Source organism: Carassius carassius, chromosome 45 (genome assembly GCF_963082965.1).
Source record: "Carassius carassius chromosome 45, fCarCar2.1, whole genome shotgun sequence".
Lineage (NCBI taxonomy): Eukaryota > Metazoa > Chordata > Actinopteri > Cypriniformes > Cyprinidae > Carassius > Carassius carassius.
This window is the reverse complement of record NC_081799.1, coordinates 21148886-21171249: the sequence shown is the minus strand read 5'-3', so window position 1 is coordinate 21171249 and position 22364 is coordinate 21148886. Positions and strand designations below refer to the sequence as shown.

The following is a 22364-nucleotide window of genomic DNA, read 5'->3' as shown; positions in this document are numbered from 1 at the left end:
ACAAGGGAGATATCTTATTGGTTGCAGATCATTCCCTGTTTAAAAAAAAGGCATTTGTGTGTCGAGCCAAGTCAGGGGAGTCTCAAAATTCACACACAAATGCAGTGAAGTTCACAGACCGCAAGCAGTTTGTAAATCAAGATATATGTGTGTGTGCATCAGAAATACATTTCTGAATCTTGTCCTGTGCATTTGTGAATCTTGAGTGCATTTGTAAATGTTGTTTGCATTTCTGAATTGTGTGTGTATTTCTGAATTTTGTGTGCATTTCTGAATTTTGTATGCATTTGTGAATCTTCTGTGCTTTTTAAATTTTGTGTGTGCATTTGTAAATTTTGTGCGCATTTGTGTATCCTGTGTGTGTATTTATGAATCATGTGTGTGCATGTATGAATCCTGTGTGTGCATACGTGAATGTAGTGTGTGCATTTATCTTTATTGAGATTCTTTTGGCTCCATATAGAACCTCCCGCACGCAATGGGTTGTGGTTGTGGGCAATATTAGCACTTCTAACCATCACCACCAACCATCGGAAATAGTAGACCATCCGGGTATCTTTGGAATACTCTTTTCAACATACTACGATTTGGAACGTACTAATTCTAGTTTTGCATACTGTTTAGGACGGATAGTATGCGAATTGGGACTCAGCGACAGATTTCAACACAAAGTGCAAACACCCCAAGTTCACGGTTTACCAACCGTGACACAAGAAAAAAAAGTCAGAATTCTGATATTGCGATTCTGAATATTTGTCTAGCACGAAATATTTATTTCTTAAATTAGACTTTGTTTTTTCAGAATTTAATGCATTTTATTTCATCTCTGGGTAGTGACTGAACTGGAAAGAAAAAAATAAATAAATGTCCACACAACAGATTTATTTTTGGATGGTTTGTGAGGTAAAGAGATGACAGTTTAGGACTTCAGTTTCCAATTTCACTCTGTTCAAAGTTCAAAAAGCTGTCAGAAAGTAATCGTATTTTTGTGTCATGGTTTTTTCTCGATATAATTTTTCAGCTTTGCTGCTCTATAAGGATTTGGCTGTTTTTTTCTTTACACATGGTTTAAATGTAATACAGTCAAGGTGCAGTTGAAAAGCATGATGCTCGAGTACAGTTAATTCTCTTGAAAAGCATACCGTATGATCTGTTTCCCATCTTCAGTGGCCCTGTGGGAGGAAAATAATTATGAAATCATTAGACATTTGAACTGGGAAAGAACAGACTAGTGTTTTTCTGTTCTCTAGTACATGTATCAGTGTGTTGTTAATGCACAATATGTATTTTTCTATCATTGCACGTCTTGAGTGACATCAGAGGGATTATGCTGAAATGTTTCTCTGATGTGTTCGCGTCTAAGTACATGAGATTCACGTACACTACAGTGTCTAATTGCCTGTGGCATAAGATGTGTGTCCTTTATTAAAACCAAACATCCACAAACTGAACCATAATTATGATCCAGACCAGTACTAGTATGCCAGATTCTTCTGTGTGTGTACTGTAATGATCACTTCATTTTTCACTTATTTTAATTAGTAATGCTTGCTAAAACCATTCCCAGGGTTAGGGGTTTAAAGAGACATGAATGATTGATCTGAATAATATCTTAAATCATGCAGTATGTTGGTGGTAGGATATTTCTTTTCTACGTGGTTGGACTTTTTGCTTGGTGGATGAAAAAATTTTAACAAATATCCATAGACTTTTATTTATACATGTGCACACCAAGGCTGCATTTATTTGAACAAAAATACAGTAAAACAGTAAAAATATTTTTTACAATTCAAAATAACGGTTTTCTATTTAAATAGATTTTGAAGTTTAATTTATTCTTGTGGTGCAAAGCTGAATTTTCAGCTTCATCACTCCAGTCTTCAGTGTCACAGGATCCTTCAGAAATCATTCTAATATGCTGATTTGCTGATTTACATGTATTTTTATCAGTGTTGAAAACAGTTGTGCTGTTTAATATTTTTGTGGAATATATTATTGAATTTATACAACAATACAATTTTTTTTCAAGATTCCTTTGGATTGAGATTTGGTTTAGCCTATATTCGATTCAGGATTCGATTTGATTTGGCAACTCTGTAACTGTCCAGTCATCTCTACACGATCAACTAGGATCACAGTGCTTTTGTAAAATGCAGCCCTGAATGATTCACATACTGCTGACTCATGAGCGAGGCTGTTTTGTGAATCTTGACTGACTCATTAAAAGAACCAGTTCTTAAAAATCATTTGTCTGTAGGAAACATACATGCACAATCTAAAGAGATGTTACAGTATGTGAGGTTTTCCCACCTAGATTTGAAATTGTGTAACATTTTTATTGTTGGATATTTTAGTCACAGTAATCACTACTCATTTTTTCCCTTTTTTTGAATATAAACAAACGCGCAGATGAATACTTGAAGAAAATGGTTAAGTGTGTGGTAATCAAATACAACACGTATCCTGTGTGAGCTCATCACCTCTAGCATCAAGGCCTCTTCTAAATCATATAACATGAAGCACCTTTTGCTCTAATTTCCTATTATTATCTTCACACTTTTGAGGTAATGAGCTAAGACCCCTGGGTTTCCCACCCTTAAGCCAGTTGAGAAACATGTTGAATTGATCGGTCGTGCAATGCCATTCGGTTTTGAGGGTCTGATATCACCCTAGAGTATTTTAAAAGGATGAGGTAAAGTATAAGAGGTTTAATCTCCCTCAGTAGCACTCGCTCAGTGGGGCACATCTTGCCAAAATGAAGGTGTAATCCAGTACTGCATGTGGTTAAGTGGCAAGGCTGCTTTCTGGTTCTCTGTCAGAGGAACAGGTAGATTTATTTCCTAGTGTGTGTAATCATTATCTCCTGTACTCCAGATACAGGATAATCGTACATGGAACCAGTGTAGAAAAAAATTGTTTTATTGCTTGTTTCATCGGCTTTTTTTATCCATATTATTTTGTTTCAATTTATTTTATTTTGTGTTCTTTTTATTTATCTTTTAATTTTACTTAAATGGATAGTTCACCCAAAAATGAATATTACCTCATGATTTGCTCACACTCAAGCCACCCTAGGTTTGTATGACTTTCTTTTTTCGGATGAATACAATTGGAGTCCTATTAAAAAATGTCCTGGCTCTTCCAAACTTTATAACGGCAGGTGAGATTTTGAAGTCCAATAAAGTGAATCCATCATTAAAAGTACTCCAAATTACTCTAGGGCAGTGGTTTTCAACCTGTGGGCAGCGGCCCACTAGGGGGCCACGGTGGTACTGCAATTACTATAAAAATAAATAATAATATTGTTAATATATGTAAAAATGTCTAAGTCATAACATAACATGATTTCCCCCAACCTCCCGCAGTATGCTATCTGATCCAATCAGAATGCAACGCGCCTAGCCCGAGAACAGAACAGACTGGGCATATGCCTACGTAACTCCAGGTTCACACACTGTCTGTGATGCGCCTTTTTTCCGAGCCCATGTTAACGGATCAGAGCGTTCACACTGCACGCGGTAAAATAAAAATGTGCAAAAATAATTAATATCTAGCACATGAGCATAGAGAGAGTTGTGAGTGCATAGGATGCAGTTTGAGTGAGAGGAGACAGGTTTAACGCTGGTTTTGTGACGGAGCAAAGGAAATCTGCGTGCGAGCAGAGAGATTCGCGCTCGCGCATTATTTTAATGTGCTTTCGCATTACAATAACGCACTCTCACTGCTGCTTCTGAACTCCATACACATACTGTATACGCACTTATTTATATTTTTGCCATAAGTCTATACATTTTGTTATGCCTTTACTTAGTGATTATTTTGACTTGTCAATCTTTGATAACTTTAATTGGTTTTCTTTTGGAAATATGTTTCAAATTCATCCTGAATGCATTAATGACTTTAAAGCATGTGTTTGTCAAAATCGTGATTAAAATCGAAATCGCAAATTTGATCAAAGAAATCCCAATAGTTTTTTTTTGTCCATATCGCACAGTCTTAGTTCATCCAATAAATACAGTTAACCATCTAGCTTCTGAGTACTAAGTTATTAACCCAACAATGGCGGGGTCAGTTAATTTTTTTGCAGTGGGCTGCGCAAACATATGTGTTTGGTTGTGTGGGCCACGAGTTGAAAAAGGTTGGGAACCACTGCTCTAGGGACTAAATAAAGTCCTTTAAAAGGGGTGGTTGACTGGATTTTTTTCTAGGCTTGGTTATGTTTATGGGCTGCAGTTTAACATGTGTTAATGGTTCTTTAAAAAAATACTTTTCCACATGCCTTTATTCTACACCACTCTGTCCTTTCTCCATTACACTCAGATGATTTTCTGGTTTTATAAAGCCCCTCCTTCAGAAATACATGATGGGCTCAGATTGGTTAGCTGGCTCAGTGTGTTTTGACTGGCTAAACCTCCTAGTGTAGTTCAGAAATGTCACGCCCCTCACCTCAGAATGTGCTCTGGTTGTATTGTAAAAAATGGCATCATCAATACCGTTTAGCAATTTGAGCCCAGTTGAGACCCAGTGGATTTTAGTGAAGAGGATCACACAGAACTTGTGCAAGCACGGTTCTTACAGGACATTTCAGAATGGTATGTTTCTTTGTTTGTTGTTGTCTCGTACTTTTACATACATTGTTATTTGTAATTGCTACTGCTTATGTTAGCTTTTAATGTAAGGTTTAAAAGCTGATTAAAGATTTAAAAGGGTCATAGGACATTGCTTAAAAGAACATTATTTTATGTATTTAGTGTAATACAATGAGTTTATGCAGTTTTATGTAAAAAAACAACATTATTTTCCACATACTGTACATTATTGTTTCTCCTCTATGGCCTGCCTTTATGATATGCATAGATTTTTACAAAGCTCATCGTTCTGAGAAGTGAGGTGTGCCCTGATTGGCCAGCTATCCAGTGTGCTGTGATTGGCCGAATACCTCAAACCTGTGACAGAAATTTTACTCTCCTTGCCATACTGTGATGTTGTGAGTCCTGGCACGATGAGACCAAATCAATAAAACCCATTACAAATGAGGCATTTGTTGCATCCAGTGGGGACATAATTGCTGATTATAATGACTTGTACTGTCTTTTTACATGTTGCATTGTGTATCTGGTCGCGTTGTGATTGGAGAAATGGTGAACAACAAGCACTACTCTATACTGCTCAAAATTCACATTTGAATCATCAGTGGCAATTTATATGACAACATACTTACAGGCTGTGAGTCAAAAGTGCCATACTGTCCTTGCAAAGTTGCGTCTCCATGAAATGGTGGTGGCAGCAGCTGCAACAATACTACAGCGAGAATCAAATTTACGACCTTCTTTCTTTGTGTGAACATTTGGACAGTGTTATGCAAATTATCCCACACAGTGATGTATGAGGACGTGTTTAAACGAGGTGTTTTAGGAGGGTGTGGACGACTCTTAACCTTTCTAAAGAATTTGGGTTCCCTTTGGGTTTGAGACTTTAGTCTTTGCAACTTTAGGGAACTTATTCTATTTAGGGAACTTATTCTATTGCCACCAAGTATTGCTCGCTACCACAGCAGCCGCGTGCTTGTCCGTGTTTAAAGTTAAAAAAGTGAAATCACAATCAACCGCCCCTTTAAAGCGAATCAATGCATTTAAGAAATATTTCCATATTTAAAACTTCATAAACTGTAATCTCTAGCTTCTGCTAACTTTCATACACGTGTTCATTAGAGAGTGGTGTCCAGTGGATGATGCAGGATATAGCCATAGCATAAGCTCCTGTGAGAATATGCTAGTCTCGCGAGAACCAAGATTGGTTCACAGCAAAGGAAAACCAGTCTCCTCTTGGTCTTTCCTTTACAAATCATTGTTTTGTACTTCTAATTTGTGACTGGTGTTTTCTATTGCTCTCTCTCCACTGCGCTTCAGTATTCGTCAGCGTGTTCCCCTAATGTCATCCTCTGGAATGCCATTCTTTAATGAACAGACTGTTAGTGGAAGCTAGAAATTTAAGGTTTATAAATTATTTCTTAAACAAATTTACATTTATTCATTTTAGCTGACGCTTTTATCCAAAGCGACTTACAATTGCTATATATGTCAGAGGTCGCACACATCTGGAGCAACTAATGGTTAAGTGTCTTGCTCAGGGACACATTGGTGTCTCACAGTGGCTTCGAACCTGGGTCTCTTACACCAAAGGCATGTGTCTTATCCACTACGCCAACACCACCCCAGCTGTGTGGAGTCCTTTTTATGATGGATGGATGCACTTTATTGAACTTAGAAATCTAGACCCCCATTCACTGTTATTATAAAGCTTGGAAGAGCCAGGACATTTTTACATACATCTCCGATTGCATTGGTCTAAAGGACAAAAGCCATATACACCTAGGGTAGCTTGAGTAAATCATGGGGTAATTTTCATTTTTTGGGTGAACCATCCCTTTAATATTATTATATTTTTCTCATTTCTAATTTGAATATGTGTCCATAGATGTTTAATTTTAATTAAATGCATAATTTAAAAAATTTACATATTCAAATGTAAATGTTGAATCACAGTTTAATTTTAATTACACCAATCTTTACTAATTTTTTGAGTCAGAGGTATTAGCTCCTGTGTTGGGTCAATGCCATTCATCAAACAGGAAGTGACATCAGTGAGATGTTGAAATGCTTCACACTGAAAGTGAGCATGATAAGTTGACTAACCGCATTCCCCACCCAACAGGGAAATGGTAGACGTGGGAGTTTCTCATATGTGGTTATCTCAAAGATAATCCTAATTGTTAGAGTTTTTTGTCCTCAGTATCATTTAAGTACTTTTAAAAAATTAAGGACCATATACTTATTGGTCTAGGTCAGTGGTTCCCAACCTTTTTCAACTCGCGGCCCACACAACCAAACACATATGTTTGCGCGGCCCACTGCAAAAATTTTTTTTTACTGACCCCGCTATTGTTGGGTTAATAACTTAGTACTCAAAAGCTAGATTGTTAACTGTATTTATTGAATAAACTAGGCCTGTGCGATATGGACATAAAATAAATAATAATAAAAAAAAAAAAAAAAAGATTGTGATTTCTTTGATTAATTTTGCGATTGTGACACACAGATATGCTTTACAGTCATAAATGCATTCAGGATTAATTTGAAACATATTTCCAAAAGAAAACCAATTCGAGCTTTATCAAAAAGTTGTAACGTCTCTAGAACAGACATAAGTCAAAATAATCACTACAGTAAAGGTGTAACAAAATGTATAGACTTATGGCAAAAATATATAAATAAATAAATCCCGTGTCCAGAGACGAAACCAGACGTGTTTGCTCAGATACACGCTGCTCACACGCGGAGAGAGTTTGTGCACTTAAAACGTGTCTCCTCTCACTTAAACTGCGTCCTGTGCACTCACAACTCTCTCAATGCTCATGTGCTAGATATTAATTATTTTCGCACGTTTTTATATCTAGCCTTTTACCGCGTGCAGTTTGAACGCTCTGATCCGTTAACATGGGCTCGGAAAAAAGGCACATCACAGTGTGTGAACCTGGAGTTAGGCATATGCCCAGTCTGTTCTGTTCTCACGCTAGGCGTTTTTTGTTAAAAAATTTTTTTTAATTATGTATATATGAAATTATGTTATGACTTAGACATTTTTACATATATTAACAATATTATTATTTCTTTTAATAGTAATTTGGCGGCCCACCTGCAATACCACGGCCCACAGGTTGAAAACCCCTGGTCTAGGTGATCTAAAGGAAATCTTATGCACTTAACCACAGCCACTAATGAATACACTTAATAATTAGTCTTCTCTGGTAGACTTTTTTTCTCTTTTTTTCTGAATTTCATATTTGTTCTAGCTTGAAACATGGTGTTGTGTATTGCTTGTATTGCTGGCTCTTATTGTAAATTGCTTTCAATGTTCCTTGCTTTGGATAAAAGCATGTTTCAAAAATGAAAATTAGGCTGCGTTTTACTCACTCTCAAGTCATCCTAGGTGTATATGACTTTCTACTTTCATCCAAATCCACTCGGAGTTATATAAAAAATTTAACTTTGATCTTTGAAGCTGTTTCATGGCACTCAATAGGTGTTGCATTCCTTCAGTACAAAAGACGTGAAATAAAAAGAGTCCTTCTATAAAAAGAAAAGCATCTCACATGGCTGACCTCATATGTTATTCCACCGGAACTGCTTAGTTTACAACAGTGAGCATAAGCTACATTAAAGTTATTATTATGTTTTGTATATGGATATTTTTCTTACAAAAACGTATCGATTCGCTACAGGAGGCCTCTGTTCACCCCCCCGGAGGCACTTTTCTTTCAGGTCTTTTGGACTGAAAGAATGCAACACCCTTTGAGTGCCATGAAACAGCTTGAAAGATCAAAGACAATTTTTAATATAACTCTGACTGGATTCGTCTGAAAGAAGAAAGTCATACACCTAGGATGCCTCCGGGGTGACTAAAACGCATTTTTTGGTGAACTAACCCTTTAAGTAACAATTTTGTTTATAGATCGCTTATAAAATTGAGATTGTTTCAAAGCAGCTTTACAAGGATAAACAGAAAAAGAATGATTCAAAGATGCAAACGAAGATCAATTCTGCTGCAAAGCATCTCTAAAAAAACAAGTGTCAAAAGTTAACTGGAAAATTAAATCGGAGGTTTTCAAACTGTGGTCCGTGGACCCAGAGGGAAAATTTTAGCCTTGAATCAATGTAAGTTTAGTGTAAAAATTTAATCGTCCAGATAATTTTATTAATCGTTGCTTTTGGCTTTAGTACAGTGAAAATGTAAATCTCAACTTTATTTGTCAACTTTATTGAAGGTTTAATATCATGCTGTTTCCTCTGGCAGTGTTAGGGAGTCATATATATATATAGCTGCTTTTCATGTTGTAAGAAATGGGAGAAAATTGCTAAATAAGTAAATTGTGAAAGATTTTCTGAAGAAAATTTGACTGCTGCTTTATAACTCAATGCCATTATGCTATGTGTTATGAATGGTTGCCAGAGCGTAGCTATGTGGTTTTTAAGGTGTTCTGAGTTGCTGTGCAGTTGCTAGAGATTCTAGGTGGTTTCATTGACAATCCTTAAAGTCAAAATCCAGTCACTTAGATATATATAACAGACCTCAGCAACTTGCATGGTTTGAGGGTTCACTTAAATTAAAGATGCACTTACCTTTAACATCTCTTCTACATTGATCCTTGCCACATTTGAGTCACTTTGAGGCTGAGCTTCAATCTCTTCCTCTTTGAAATCTGTACACGTGTCAGAGCAACTGTTCCCACCCTTTGCAAATGGATCTTCATGACCTAAGTGATCCATTTTTACAGAACCGTTGCTTTGGATGCATGAGCTGACAGTCCATAGATGTTTGTGCACTTTGTTGCAATTTAACTGCTTGAGTTTTTTGTACCCTAAAAGAGTGAGGAAGGCAGTGCGGTACTCAGGACTGTGGCAGTAGATGATAGGGTTCAGGCCCGAATTGGTGTAGCCGAGCCAGTTCAACAAGAGGAACACATTCTGTGGTAGCAGTAGAGGTTTAAAAACCTTGATGATATTGAAGAAAAAGAAGGGCAGCCAACAGAGAATGAAGGTGCCCATAATAATCCCCAGCGTCTTGAGCGCCTTGTGTTCTTTCACAACATGCCTCGTTGACCTCTGGTTTAAATCATGCACTGTTTCACCCGGACTTTCACAAGAGTCTTCTGTGCATGTGCTCAGAAAGCGGAGTCTATTCTTATTGATGAGTTTCAACTGTCTGTTCGCGATGACAAACACCTTCCCGTACACAAACACCATAATAACAAGCGGCACATAGAAGGACACCACTGAGGAGAAGATGGTGTAGGGCCTATTCGTATGGAAATCGCAGCATTCTGATTTATTGTAACATATTTTTGCCTCCTCGTAATCAGCACGAGAATAATGGTTCATGATTGGCACGAAGGAAACTAGGGATGCCACCATCCACACCGTGCAGACGATATAGCCAGCTCTGCGCTTCCCAAGGAGGACCCGATGCTTAAAAGGTCTTGTGATCGCAACATAGCGCTCAACGGCGATGACACATAACGTCTCTATGCTGGCCGTGACGAAAAGCACATCCACGGACGTCCAAAAGTCACAAAACTTGTCGCCTAAAAGCCATTTCCCGCTGACCACCATACTGGCGCCCACAGGCTGGACCACACAACCCATGATGAGATCAGCGAAGGCCAGGGAGATGATGAAGACGTTGGTAGTGGTGTGGAGCAGAGGAGTGCAAATGATAGCCAGGATGACCAGCAGGTTCCCAATCACCGTGAGGAAGATGACCAGCACCAGAGGAAGAATGAGCAAGGGCTTTGCATCATAAACCAGGCTGGAGCTGTTGGTGCTCATCCTGAAAGGAATCTTTCAGGAAAAAAGAGAAATGGACAAAGGATTGGTCAATCCCAAAATGCTGGGTTAAAGTCCTCCAAGAAGCAGGTTCCAGGAGACTTCACATTGAAAAACAGTGATGGAACTTTTCCACCAGAGTGAAGGAGATATCAGCGGCTCACTCATTTTGAAAGTTTATAGTCTTTACAGACATGAGATATAATTACATACAAACCTACAGACTGTAAGTTAACTAGCTGGGGAAGAATTTATGTGCACTAGGAGGAGGAGGAGGAGGAGCATGAGGTGGGTTGAAGAACTGTGTTTTCACATATAGATTTGAGAGACGTTTTAATATCATATCTAATAACTTTTTTTTTATAATAATAACTTCTGAAATCACATAATGTTGCTCCTTCTGACCCATAATACTTTATTCGTGGCATGATTTTATTGTACTATTTTATTGATATTTTGAGCTGTTTGCATTATTGATGTCGCTAATTGTTAATGCACTAATCTGTATATATAACTTCACAAAAACAAAGCTGTTGCTGACTACTCATTTCAAAATATGTATTTACATACCGAAATGAAAGTGGAAAGTTTCATGCCTTTGTGAAGTAATGAAGCAATTTCAGCTAGCTTACAGTTATTTGAGATGACTAAATACCTCTTCCTGGCCCATAATGAATTATTTGTGCCATATTTTAATGGTTTTATTGTGTTATTTTTCGTGATATTTTATGCAATATAACCTCACAGAAACAATTCTGCTTCATAGTTATTTCAAAATAAGTATTTATATGCTAAACTTAAATGATCGACATGGAAATATTTAATGCCTTTTATAAAGTATAATGAAACTATTTCAGCCAGCATTCAGACTTCTTGTCGTTTGAGATTCTTATACCTCATCCTGCCCCATAATGCATTGTTTTTTGCTAATGTCATTTAATTGTTTACACACTACTCTGCACAAAACAAAGCTGCAGCTGCATACTTATTCCAAATGATACACTTCCGTGTTGAAATGAAACAGACTGTCATGGAAAATTTGATGCCTTTATGAAGTAATAAAGCAATTTCAGACAGCTTACCCAGAAAGGAACTTCCTCTCTCAAATCATGTGCAATAATTTATGCTTCTCGGCAAGTTAGCCCTTCTTCAAAACTCTTATCTTCCATGATCGTGCACTAGTTCAACGCGCACCTTCCCACGCCTCTAAATATCGAATTGAACAAAATGTTCAGAAGAATGCAGGACGGTGTGGTTTGTGGCGGGCACAGTATTGTCAACTTCCTGTGGTAGAACTTATGGCCTTTACAGAAGAACTGCTGAAGAATGAGTGCATTGTACAATCAACATAGTAATGTATTGAACAATTGTTCACAAAAAAATTAGGTTAGTGATTATGTAGAAAATTATGTATTTTGTTGAAGTTGTTTTGTATTTCGCATACGTTTCATTGCTCTTGGATCAGCCAACGCATTGCCCTGACCCCATTTACACTTAATTCCATAACATGCTTGTTTTCTGTATTGTTGCGTCTTGTTTCGCTTTTGTTTACACTGAATTCACAGCGTATAGACGGTCATGCTACAATGCAAATTTGTTTATCAGACAGATTAGCCATCATTCATTTCCTTCCCTCTGGCAGTTCAAGCAAAGCTTGACAAAATTTCACAACATTTCATGAAGTTCGGTTTAATAGAAAAAAATATTAGAGTGGCATATTTGTCCATGTTAATAAAGCTACTAAAATCGTCTTAATTGCTCAAGGCAAGTAAATCATTCAGAAAACTGACAAGGGAACGTGTTGAGCGTGTCATTTGCTATGTATTCTTTGATTTTGTGTGTTTTTAATTCATATGATGACCGTACAGCTTGACACTGATGGACTGTAGCCTCAGGAGAAGTTCATCGCTCACAATTGTACACACATAGACGGAGAGCATGTTTGTTTCACCGGCTCACTTCAGTTTTCCAATCAAATTGACACGCATGATGAAAATTGTAAAATTCTTGGTGAAAATGGCATTCTTAAGTGGTAAAGTGGGCCACCATTAGCTCAGGAAAGAGCACTTTCTTAACACTCATTCCCGTGATCCCAGAATGCTCTGGGGCGCTTACTGAATCTACTGAGATTTAAAATTTCCAATTTCCAAGATTATTGACTCCATTCAACCCACACACACACAGCTTGTTTGCTGGCATTATCAGTTTGTATCAGGTGTTTTCCATGAATATGATACAAACTGATATGAAAAAAAAAGGTCTTGACACTCTTTACTGTACTGGAATATATGTCATACACAGCAGGTATAGTTTTGTAATATTATTATTTGAAGCAATCGTATTTTTTTTTTTTTTTAAATAGATGTCTATATATTTAGATTTGTATATTTTAATGAGAAACTACCAAAGCAAGAAAAATTATTTGTCCTCAAATAAATAAATAAACAATAATCAAACCCTATTTTCAAGTCATTAAAAATTTATATTTATGATTTAGTATCTATTGCTAGATAAAATGTCCCAAAATAAAATAATTACGGATTATATAACATTTGGTTTTTGGAGAGTCAACACTGACTGAAGGTTAAGCTTCTCCTTTTACAGTTTATTTAATTATTTCTCTGTTTCATAAGACATACAAAGTACGATAAGTGTAAATAATCTTTAAATAAAAAATGTAAATAATCTTTGTAACACCCGTGTAGATGAATATGTGCGCAGTGCCACTCAGTGGTAACACTTTAGATACAGTTTCTTATTTTTGTCGGTCATTTTTCCCACAATTCTTACAGATTCCACAGTCACTCCTAAGATTCATATGTTGCACTTGATTAAATTGAGGCACATAGTCTGTGAAAACGGCAATCTAAAAAAACTGAATAATTACGGCTGATCTCATATGCTTATTCAAACCAGAGCAATTAGTATAATTGGACCAAGTACACATGGATGTTGTACATTAAGCAAATTAAACTAATTTAATTGAGTAATTACACAAACGAGACAACAACAGATCGATACAGTCAATACAAGCACCTGTTATTTATTTGACAAACATTAAGATGTGCCAATCTATAAAGGACTTCCATAAATTCCAAGGCATTAAACAAAGAAATCATAAATCTCATTTAAAACATCACTGTTCAGTTTTAATTGGTATTAAAACAAGGAATGTGTTTGAAATGCTGTAGGCCTGGTGTGAGAGAGAGCATTTCACGCTAATGAACATGGCTAACGTGTTATTTTTCCCCTCCGCACAGCTCCAACAGGATCTTACGGTAATCACCCGAAGCGTCACCCTAGAAAACAAACACAACAGAGCTTCAGGATGGCTTAAATGTTTTAGAGGGGATTTTTGCATTTCTCTGCAAAATTTGTTGAAGTTAAAGGATTTATTCACCCCAAAATGAAACCTTTCTGAAAATGTATTTACTCTCAGGCCATCCAAGAAGTGGATGAGTTTGTTTCTTCATCAGAACAGATTTGGAGAAATTTTATATTACACTACTTGCTATTTCTTTAAAAGTTGGGCTCTGCTTCATCTCTGAGGGATTGTGTTAGAGTACTTGTAATATGTTGTTAATGGCTTTCGGATAACGTGTTTAGTCAAATATTCTGAGTGAAACAGATGTGTCCCACCTTTATAAAGGAGTGAAGGGTCTTTCCATATATCTTGAGGAACTCTGCTTTGATGTCGAGCATATCGATCTCGGCACGAGCCACCATGATCCTGATCAGCACGCTATCTGTGGTGCCTAAACCCTAAGAGCCGAGAAACAAAAGATAACATGACTTTTGTACTGGTCATCCCTAATGTGTGCAAAAAGTACATTAGTCATTGTTTTCATTCACCTTCATTGACTTGTAGAGCCTTTCAGCAAAAAATGCAGGTTGGCTTTTTATGCATTTCACTGCAAAGGTTAAGAGATGCTTTTTAGATCCAAGTATGCAATGGAAAATGTGCTGATAATATATGAAAAATTGCAATACTCACAACTGACCTATTGCCAGAAATACATCCTCCAGGCTGCCAGACATCTCCCTCTTTATGCTGTCTTCAATGTCCCGCCCAGAAATCTTCTGATACTCCTGAAACACTAGGAAAAGAAAAATGGTTGAGAATATGCTGGATGTAATACTACTTGAATCAACATGCAATATGCAAAGTTTCAAATGCTATAGTTATCACATGATCTAGCACTTTTAATTCAATTAGCAGGATCTAGTTAAAATAAACGGCTGAATAAATGGTCATTTTGCATTTTTGAATAAAATAAGTGGAGGAGGAGAAAATTATAACTAATCATGTACATGTTAATTAATCCAATATATTAAACCAAAGTCTCTTTAAGACAAGTCATGTCACTCGGTGGCCTCTCAGGCATCCACGTGCAGCTCCTATCTCTTTGAATGCAAACATCAAATTCTCAAACTATTCACTAAGTTTAGGATTAAATTTCATATTTAAAATCACCAGAGAAATCCGACAACAATTTTGTCATAAATTTTGTTACTTTTGCTCAAATAGCATTATAATAAGTGTATTTCTCAGACTATATCAGCAGTCCTAAGAGAACGGCTCAGAGCGATGACTATTTCTATAGCAACCGGGACTTCTAACGGCAGCTGCAGTGACGTGCTGACTTTACCGATTAGTGATTGGCTCTTTCATTCAGAAGGCGGTGCTTCCTGCGATTGAGCGGTCATATGGGGTTTTGCATTTTTCCAGATTTAAAACTATAGGAGTGAGATGTCTTTTGATTAAACTAACAGAAATTACGAAAACATAAAACTACTTAAATTTAAATTAAGCTGAAAATATAAAATGCTAATTAAAATGATTATTATTATTATATAATAGTATATAAATAATAGAAAAATAACAGTGTACTGCGCAAAATTTAAATGAACAGTATAAATAGGCTGAGATGTCTATTCCAAAACAACTTTAATTTACATTGTCACCACAAGGTGGAAGTAATGAGTATAATTCATTGTCCAAAAGGTCATTTACCCTCTGTGCGGCTTTCTTATGTTACATAAGAATAATCACTTGACTGCTGAGCAGCTTTCTGGTATTATCTGGCATGCACACATACCTCGAAGTAAGTGAGTTCTGTTCCTCACACACAGCACAGTGAGGAACTTGACCTCATCTGTTCCCCATCGAGCTTCGCCCGCCTCGTAGATGTCCTGTTGGATTAGAAATAATTGAGAATTTTTATCTGTGCAATTTCCTTTTATACTGATAATGATTAATGAACATCAACATGACTGTTGTGTGCCTAAGGCGGAACCCCACACATTGTAAAGGTGTTTGCTAAAATGGAATATATATATACATAAAAATATCCATTGAAGAGTTGTAAATAAATAGACTATATAGAGGCCCAATTTGTATTTCAAAACCTCATTACAGGGTTCTCTACATTAGATGATATATAAACAATAGTTATTCTAAATAAAGGCACCACAAGAACACATTTTCTGTGGCGGATTCCAAAGTGAATGACTCTTATGAGCTGGTTATTATCAATAAATCTAAAACCCAGTGCAAACGAGTGTGGTCTGAATACTGGATGAACGACTCTTAGAGACAATTCTTTTGAATCAGAAGCATGCAGCACAACCAGTGCAGTCCGATTTGCGAGAAATGGATATTTAAGTGGATAAAACACTTAAGAGAGCCACCAGTGCAATCCAACCGATTCCCAAACAAATGACTTATATGAATCAGTTTTATATAATATAAGCTTATATTTTAGAAGCAAACCTGCTTTCAATGCATTTTTGTCTGTGCTTAATATTATTGAAACTTCCATTAAGTCAGTTGTACAATGATGAATGCTATTTTTTTTTAGAAGTATTTGATAAAAATAAAGTGTTTTTGACATGTCCAGTAGATTTGGGGGGCGCTGTTTACTGACACACTACTATTGCCAAATCACACTGGATTTGCTAAGCAACTAATGCCAAAGTAATACCCAGTTTAAGCTAATCAGAACCCAATACACCACAAAAATTGAACATGTTACTTATTACTCCAAAAGCGACTGCTAACCACGACAAAATCCTCACCTTTGCATCCTGAACGGCCTGAGCCTCGTCCACCTTGGTACTCTCATCACGCCCAGCCTGTAATCAAAGCAGAAAAACCACACCAATGGATGGAGTTTTGCATGGCAAACAAAAGAGGTGATGAGTAAAGGCATCAAATAATCTTCTTAACAAATAAGATAATGCAGGTGATTTATTTACCGCGAGTAAAGACACCAAAACTCTCTGGAACATTCCAGATGTGTCTCCACAGACATCGTCCTCAAGACTCTTGCCATGTTCTGCGATTAATGAAATCATCAGCACAAGATAAGTCATTGAAAACAGTGTTATATGAGGAGACCTGTATATTTTTGGATTTCCAAGTGTGAGCTGTAGTGTATATGCACCTTTTTTATAAGTAGCAATGATTTCCTTTTTCTCAGCATTGCTTCTTGATGCCAGGATGTCAATGAGACATGCCTCCTCTGTCCCTGCACCCTTGACAAAGATTTAAGATTTTATAATCAGTGACTAAAATAATATTACGGGATGTTCTTGGACAGTTAAATCAGCTGGAAGCATTTGCACCAGAAGCCTTGCAAATTCAAGCAAAAATGCTCTCATGTGAAAAATAAAATTACCATTTGAAACGGGCATTGCTTCACACATTCCCCAGTACTCACTAACCTTGATGGCGTTTCTCAGCTCATATGCATCGTACACTGGGGCAGGCATCATCAGGCCGACCACAACCTTCTCAAAGTTTCCAGTAAGCTCTGACTTCAAGCAGTCGAGCAGTTCCTGGATAGGCATTTTAAAATATAGTGTGATTTACCAGATGGGAAAACAGTGTAAGTTTGATTTTAAAATAGGACAGACAGTACACAAACCCAGGCTTTTCAAGCTTCAAATTCAAACATTACTTCTTAAATATATTAAATCATGCTTTGGGCTTCATTTCCACATCTTACATCACAGAAGAAACATATGGATTTGGTGTAAGGAAATAATGTTCTGTTGCAGACCAAAACTGTAATATCTGCTGTAAGTCTGGGTGGGGAAGGCATGTCGTCTCCACGAGACCATCCTGAACGCTGTCCAGAACTTCCCCCACAATGAATCATACTTTCTTGCTATGTAGACAGCGCTGTAGACAGTCAGTGTTTTCATTAACATGAGCAGCAAGACATGACCGTGACTTTTACTGAGGTTTACAGATTAATTGAGGATGACCACAAGGACGTGCAATAAAAGTCAATGCTGTGTTCTTTATACCCGATTATGATAACAGTCATAAAGCACGAATGTCTCCTGAAAGACAACATTTATAGATGGACTCTCTGTTGCCTCAAGAGTTAATGATTGGAGCTGGTCAACAGCATCTCTTATCAGTGATTCATACTCTGCTTTGTCTATCTTCAAACGGACTACAGACTAATCAAGATTTGTCAACACTGTTATCTAATCACCTTGCGACCGTAGGTTTAATGTAAATACAACCTGGCGGTTGCTCACACCGTCCCTGCCATTAGGACCTTCCACAAAGATAAGAACACGACTACAAGCTTCCCTTATTTCGACCAGGTAAACGTGTTGTTTTAGTCCAAAGTGAGATCTGGCAACTGTTGGTTAAGAGTTCTATTACCTTTCCCACGCTCCGTTTGAAAGACTCCTTGATTTTCTGCCTTTGAGCAATAGTGCGATGAGCGAGGATCTCGATGATAGTCGCCTCGTTGGTACCTGGAATTCATTCAGTTTTAGTCAAAGAAAGTTCATAGAAAAATGTGATCATTTAGTCAAACTTATGTCCGTTCGCACCAATTATTTAAGCATTTTGCATCACCTTATAACCACATTCTCTTTTGTCATCTTCACCAAAAAACTAGAAACTAATATAGTTCAAAATAATCATGTACTGTCACTTTTAAATTTTACCGTACAGCATTTGTATTTTCATTTATTTTAAACGGTCATTTTAGAAATATTTTTTCTTATCAATGTTGATTTTTTTTGGAAACCATGATAAAAAGCATTTGAATAAATAGATTTGTGTGTGTGTGAATTGTACATTTTGCTGAACTTCTTTTACGTTCCATGGAAGAAAGAAAAAAAGTTGCAGGTTTGGAATGATGTGAGTAATGCATGAGTAAATGTTGACAATTTTCAATTTCATATCTGCATATACATTTTGACACTTTCGGAATTACAAGCTGCTTGTTATTTGAAGTGTCAAATTACACATTACCCATAAAGCCCCAGGCTGTACATCACATTCTTGTTCATAAAACGGCAAGAGATTGCTTCATTTTCTTGCACTGCATAGACATTTCTGACATTTTCAGAATCACAAGCTCTGTTATTTAAAGTATCAGATTGCAGGTTACTCATTACCCACTTAAGGCCAACAAGTGAGCATGTGACAAACGTCTTGTTTCGTAATGCACCTCACGCTGAAGTCCATTTAACTAGAACTCTCCAGTCTACAACGAGGAAACACTTTTCGGTTACAGGATGAAAGCCAGAGAATCAGCCTCTGCATTGGACTGAAGCCCAGCTAAACCATAAGTGTGCTAGCTGAGAACAGCTAGCAGGTTTAACTGGAAATGAAGCGAGATGTAGTTCTCTGATCTACATGATATGAAATCAACTGGCTGCTTCATTTAAAATGCAACCAGGTGATGATTCTCATTCTCAAAAATAAGTATTTCCCGAAGCCCAGTTCTGGTTTGTCCCGTCACTTACCAGCTCCTTTCATAGCATTATGGAGTTTCTGGGCATCTTCATCTGGGTTGAAGCCTGATGCCTCGGTCACAGTTCCACGGTTGCCCAACTACAGCAGAGAAGAGAAAACACCACCTTTAGACAGATTTAACAAGTGCAAAACCTAAGGAAAAAATGACACCTGAAAATTTGAGTTGCTGTCACAAGGGCTGCTTGACAATTCAGATATGTTTAGGCTCCGACTGTGTCAAAGGCGAAACATTTCTCAAATGTTAAAATTAAATTAAATTTAATTCTTTTAGGCTAACCAAGGCTGCATTTTGACAATACAGTAAAAGAGTAATACTGTTAAACATGAATACAATTTCAAATAACTTTTCTATTTGAGAATATTTTAAAAAGTAATTTATTCCTGTGATCGTGAAGCTACATTTTCAGCATCAGTCTCACATGACCATTCAGAAATCATTCGCTGCTCAAGAAATATTACTTATTATTCATGTTGAAAACAGTTGTGCTGCTTAATGTTTTTTTTAGTCAAAATCATGATGCAGGGTATTTTGATGAATCGAACATTCGGAAAAACAGCATTTATTTAAAATAGATACCTTTCGGAACGTTATAAATGTCTTTACAGTCTCATTTAATCCATCTTTGCTGAATAAAAGCAATAAAAAAAAATTACTTACCCCAAACACATTTTTTATTGTGAATGTTTTGCACATAACTATTTTCTACAATTTTATATTTGAGCTTATATAGAAGCTGTCACCCGTTAAAAGATTCACATACATTCAGTTTTTCTACAAGAATTTATTTCAAGCATTATTTGCCAGACTTTTGACTGGAAAATGAGAATGAACCAAATGTGTGATGATGTGATGATCATCCAGAAGTGTTTAGGAGAATGGTAAAAAGATGATGTCTCTTTTGTATTTACAAATTATTTTCTTACCGCTGCCATTGTGTTGGAGGAAAGGTTTAAGTTTTGAGATGAGGAGATGAGAATGCTAAAGGCAGGAAATAAAAAAAATGTGTTAGATATATGGAAGCATTAAATATATTAAGCTACTGTATAGGCAAATGTACATATAAAATAAATATTTAAAAACTGATTAAATGCAAAAGTGGTTTGTTATAATCAGTTTTGTTTCATGCATTTATAAAATGTCTTTGAAATCCACAAGCAAGCAAACATTTTTTTATTTTTATTTTGACACATATAACAATGAAACAGACAAGGGCTTCATTTCCCAAAAGCATTGCAATCCTAAATTAATAATTCTAATCCTATTGGTGTCACTGGTTTCTTTGATCTTCTCAGGCTTACAACGATTTTAGGAAACGCATGCCAGTTTGTTTGGGTTTTATTTAAGTGAAATTTAGTACTGAGCTCTTAATTGCAGGGTTAATAACACTACTAAATATATAACGCCTTTGGATGCACTAGCAAAATGGTTTCCACTTTACTATTCAGCTCATTAAGCAGAAGAGGCTCAACCAGTAATTAACAACCTAATGCTCAGTATCAGTTTCCCCTTTGAAACAATAAACTTACAACCTTTTCTAACCCCTAAAAGACCTCATTTAAAACGCAGACATCTAATGCTCTCTCAGTTTACACTTCATTCTGTTTTAACACTGGCAACGGCCCCATGGCAATATAATGCATCATTTAAGATCTTTTAATAATTTATTCTTTGCATACAATGTGCTGTATGTTCAAAGATCCTGTCGACATTATGTTTGACTCATGCTGTGCAACTGCAACACTGTTCACAAACCTCTTTTGAATGAGCCTCAGTATCAGAGATTAATTCACCGACATTTGAAATGCATTTCAGTGTTTCATATTAAAGATTTAGCACTTATTTGAGAAAGCTCAACATCTGTCTACCAATGTAACCCCGCAAATTAGAACCCAAAAGGAAACGGAATTGCTCATGAGAATTCTCAGTTTAGCTATCAACTTAATAAAATTAAAGACTTCTGACATGCAAATAATAGATTGTAAGAAATAACATGAATAAAAAGTCCAGATTCCAATCTCTGATGGAGGTTTGGTATATGAATGAAATGTGTTTAACATTTTTTTTAATTTCATAATTTATTAAATGTAATAGTATGTAATTTTGCTTACTAAAGATATTTGCAATATTTGAAAAATTTGTATATCTAAAATGAACACTTTTTTTTTGCAGTCAACTTAATAAAAAGTAAATATTTTTCCGATCCATTTAGAAAATCACCACAGTGCAAAAGCCAATTATTTAATTTTGAAAACAATTATTGGATTTTGTTGTCTTTATGTTGAATTGAATATTTTCCACACACAGTACAGACCTAAATAGATTAGATTTTTTTTTTTATATGTGAAAATATACAGCTGCTTTAATATTTTAACAAGAGGGTCCTTCAAAAGGAAATTATAATATTTGGGGGTCCTTAGCATAACAATTTTCAAAACTTGTGGAGAAAACAGAAATAGGCCTATAACGAAGAGATTTCAATCAATCTTCCCCTCTTGTGGTTCTATCTTTCCTTGCTGACTGTACTAGATCTAGGTCATTGCTTTGTGTTTGTAAAGCATGTGGTCTAATTAATTTGCCATGCAAAGCAATATGACTCATTGTGTTTTAATGAAAGCCACATTTGAAGGGATCATGTTTAGCAGTATGGAGTCGCGTGACGGAATATGGGCGTTTAGTGCTGTGGCAAAACGTTAGGAAAGAAAACTTAATTTTACAAAGAAGCTTTAATCCACGATTACGTTTTATTTCGACTGAAAGATTTCTAATCGCCTGTTACATGAATAAATTGATATTATTACCATTCGTTATAGAGCGGAAAGAGACGCGAATAATATGAAAGTTAAGTATTTTTAAAGTTTTAAGTAGTTTTCCCCGTCTTACCTGCTGAATTGCTGGATTCAGAGATGCACGGCACCCGTCACACTGAATGGACGTGGAGATTTGCGAGTTTTGTTGCAAACTTTTGTGGGTGTTGGCCTGTACAGAATCGTGTTTCAGTTCCTCATTTATGGCCCCTCCTCCTCCTCATATTACGTTGAGATGAGAGATTGAATGGTTCATAACAGTCTGCTGAAGGACTCGCTTTTTGACAAAGTGTTTTTGCACCCACATATTCATGTGCTTAATTCATGAAGCTTTGGAACTCTGTCACATCTCATCTGTGCTTAGTCAATTTCAAACGTTTATTTAA

General features: G+C 36.4%; 2 protein-coding genes across 2 annotated transcripts; both read right to left on the bottom strand.

Annotated features, from left to right (window-relative positions):
• Positions 1-735: 735 nt before the first annotated feature.
• On the bottom strand, positions 736-10429 carry LOC132127008 (beta-2 adrenergic receptor-like). Its single transcript, XM_059538631.1, has 2 exons — positions 9180-10429; positions 736-1172 (listed from the first exon to the last, which is right to left on the bottom strand). The coding sequence occupies exons 1-2, from the start codon at positions 10383-10385 to the stop codon at positions 1164-1166; spliced, it is 1215 nt and encodes a 404-aa protein (XP_059394614.1). The 5' UTR covers positions 10386-10429; the 3' UTR covers positions 736-1163.
• A 2971-nt stretch (positions 10430-13400) lies between these two features.
• On the bottom strand, positions 13401-22167 carry LOC132127009 (annexin A4-like). Its single transcript, XM_059538632.1, has 13 exons — positions 22055-22167; positions 20098-20152; positions 19164-19251; positions 18067-18161; positions 17109-17222; positions 16829-16919; positions 16641-16720; positions 16461-16517; positions 15482-15575; positions 14384-14479; positions 14235-14293; positions 14022-14144; positions 13401-13681 (listed from the first exon to the last, which is right to left on the bottom strand). Exons 2-13 carry the CDS (start codon positions 20104-20106, stop codon positions 13622-13624), a joined length of 966 nt encoding a protein of 321 aa, XP_059394615.1. The 5' UTR covers positions 20107-20152; positions 22055-22167; the 3' UTR covers positions 13401-13621.
• Between the last annotated feature and the right edge of the window lie 197 nt (positions 22168-22364).

Excerpts from the sequence above, each read along its gene's own strand:
- LOC132127008 (XM_059538631.1), bottom strand. The coding sequence starts at position 10,385 with ATGAGCACCAACAGCTCCAGCCTGGTTTATGATGCAAAGCCCTTGCTC.
- LOC132127009 (XM_059538632.1), bottom strand. Across the intron at positions 18,162-19,163 it reads TAATGCTATGAAAGGAGCTG|GTACCAACGAGGCGACTATC; the intron begins GTAAGTGACGGG and ends AATGAATTCCAG. Across the intron at positions 16,920-17,108 it reads AGCTGAGAAACGCCATCAAG|GGTGCAGGGACAGAGGAGGC; the intron begins GTTAGTGAGTAC and ends ATCTTTGTCAAG.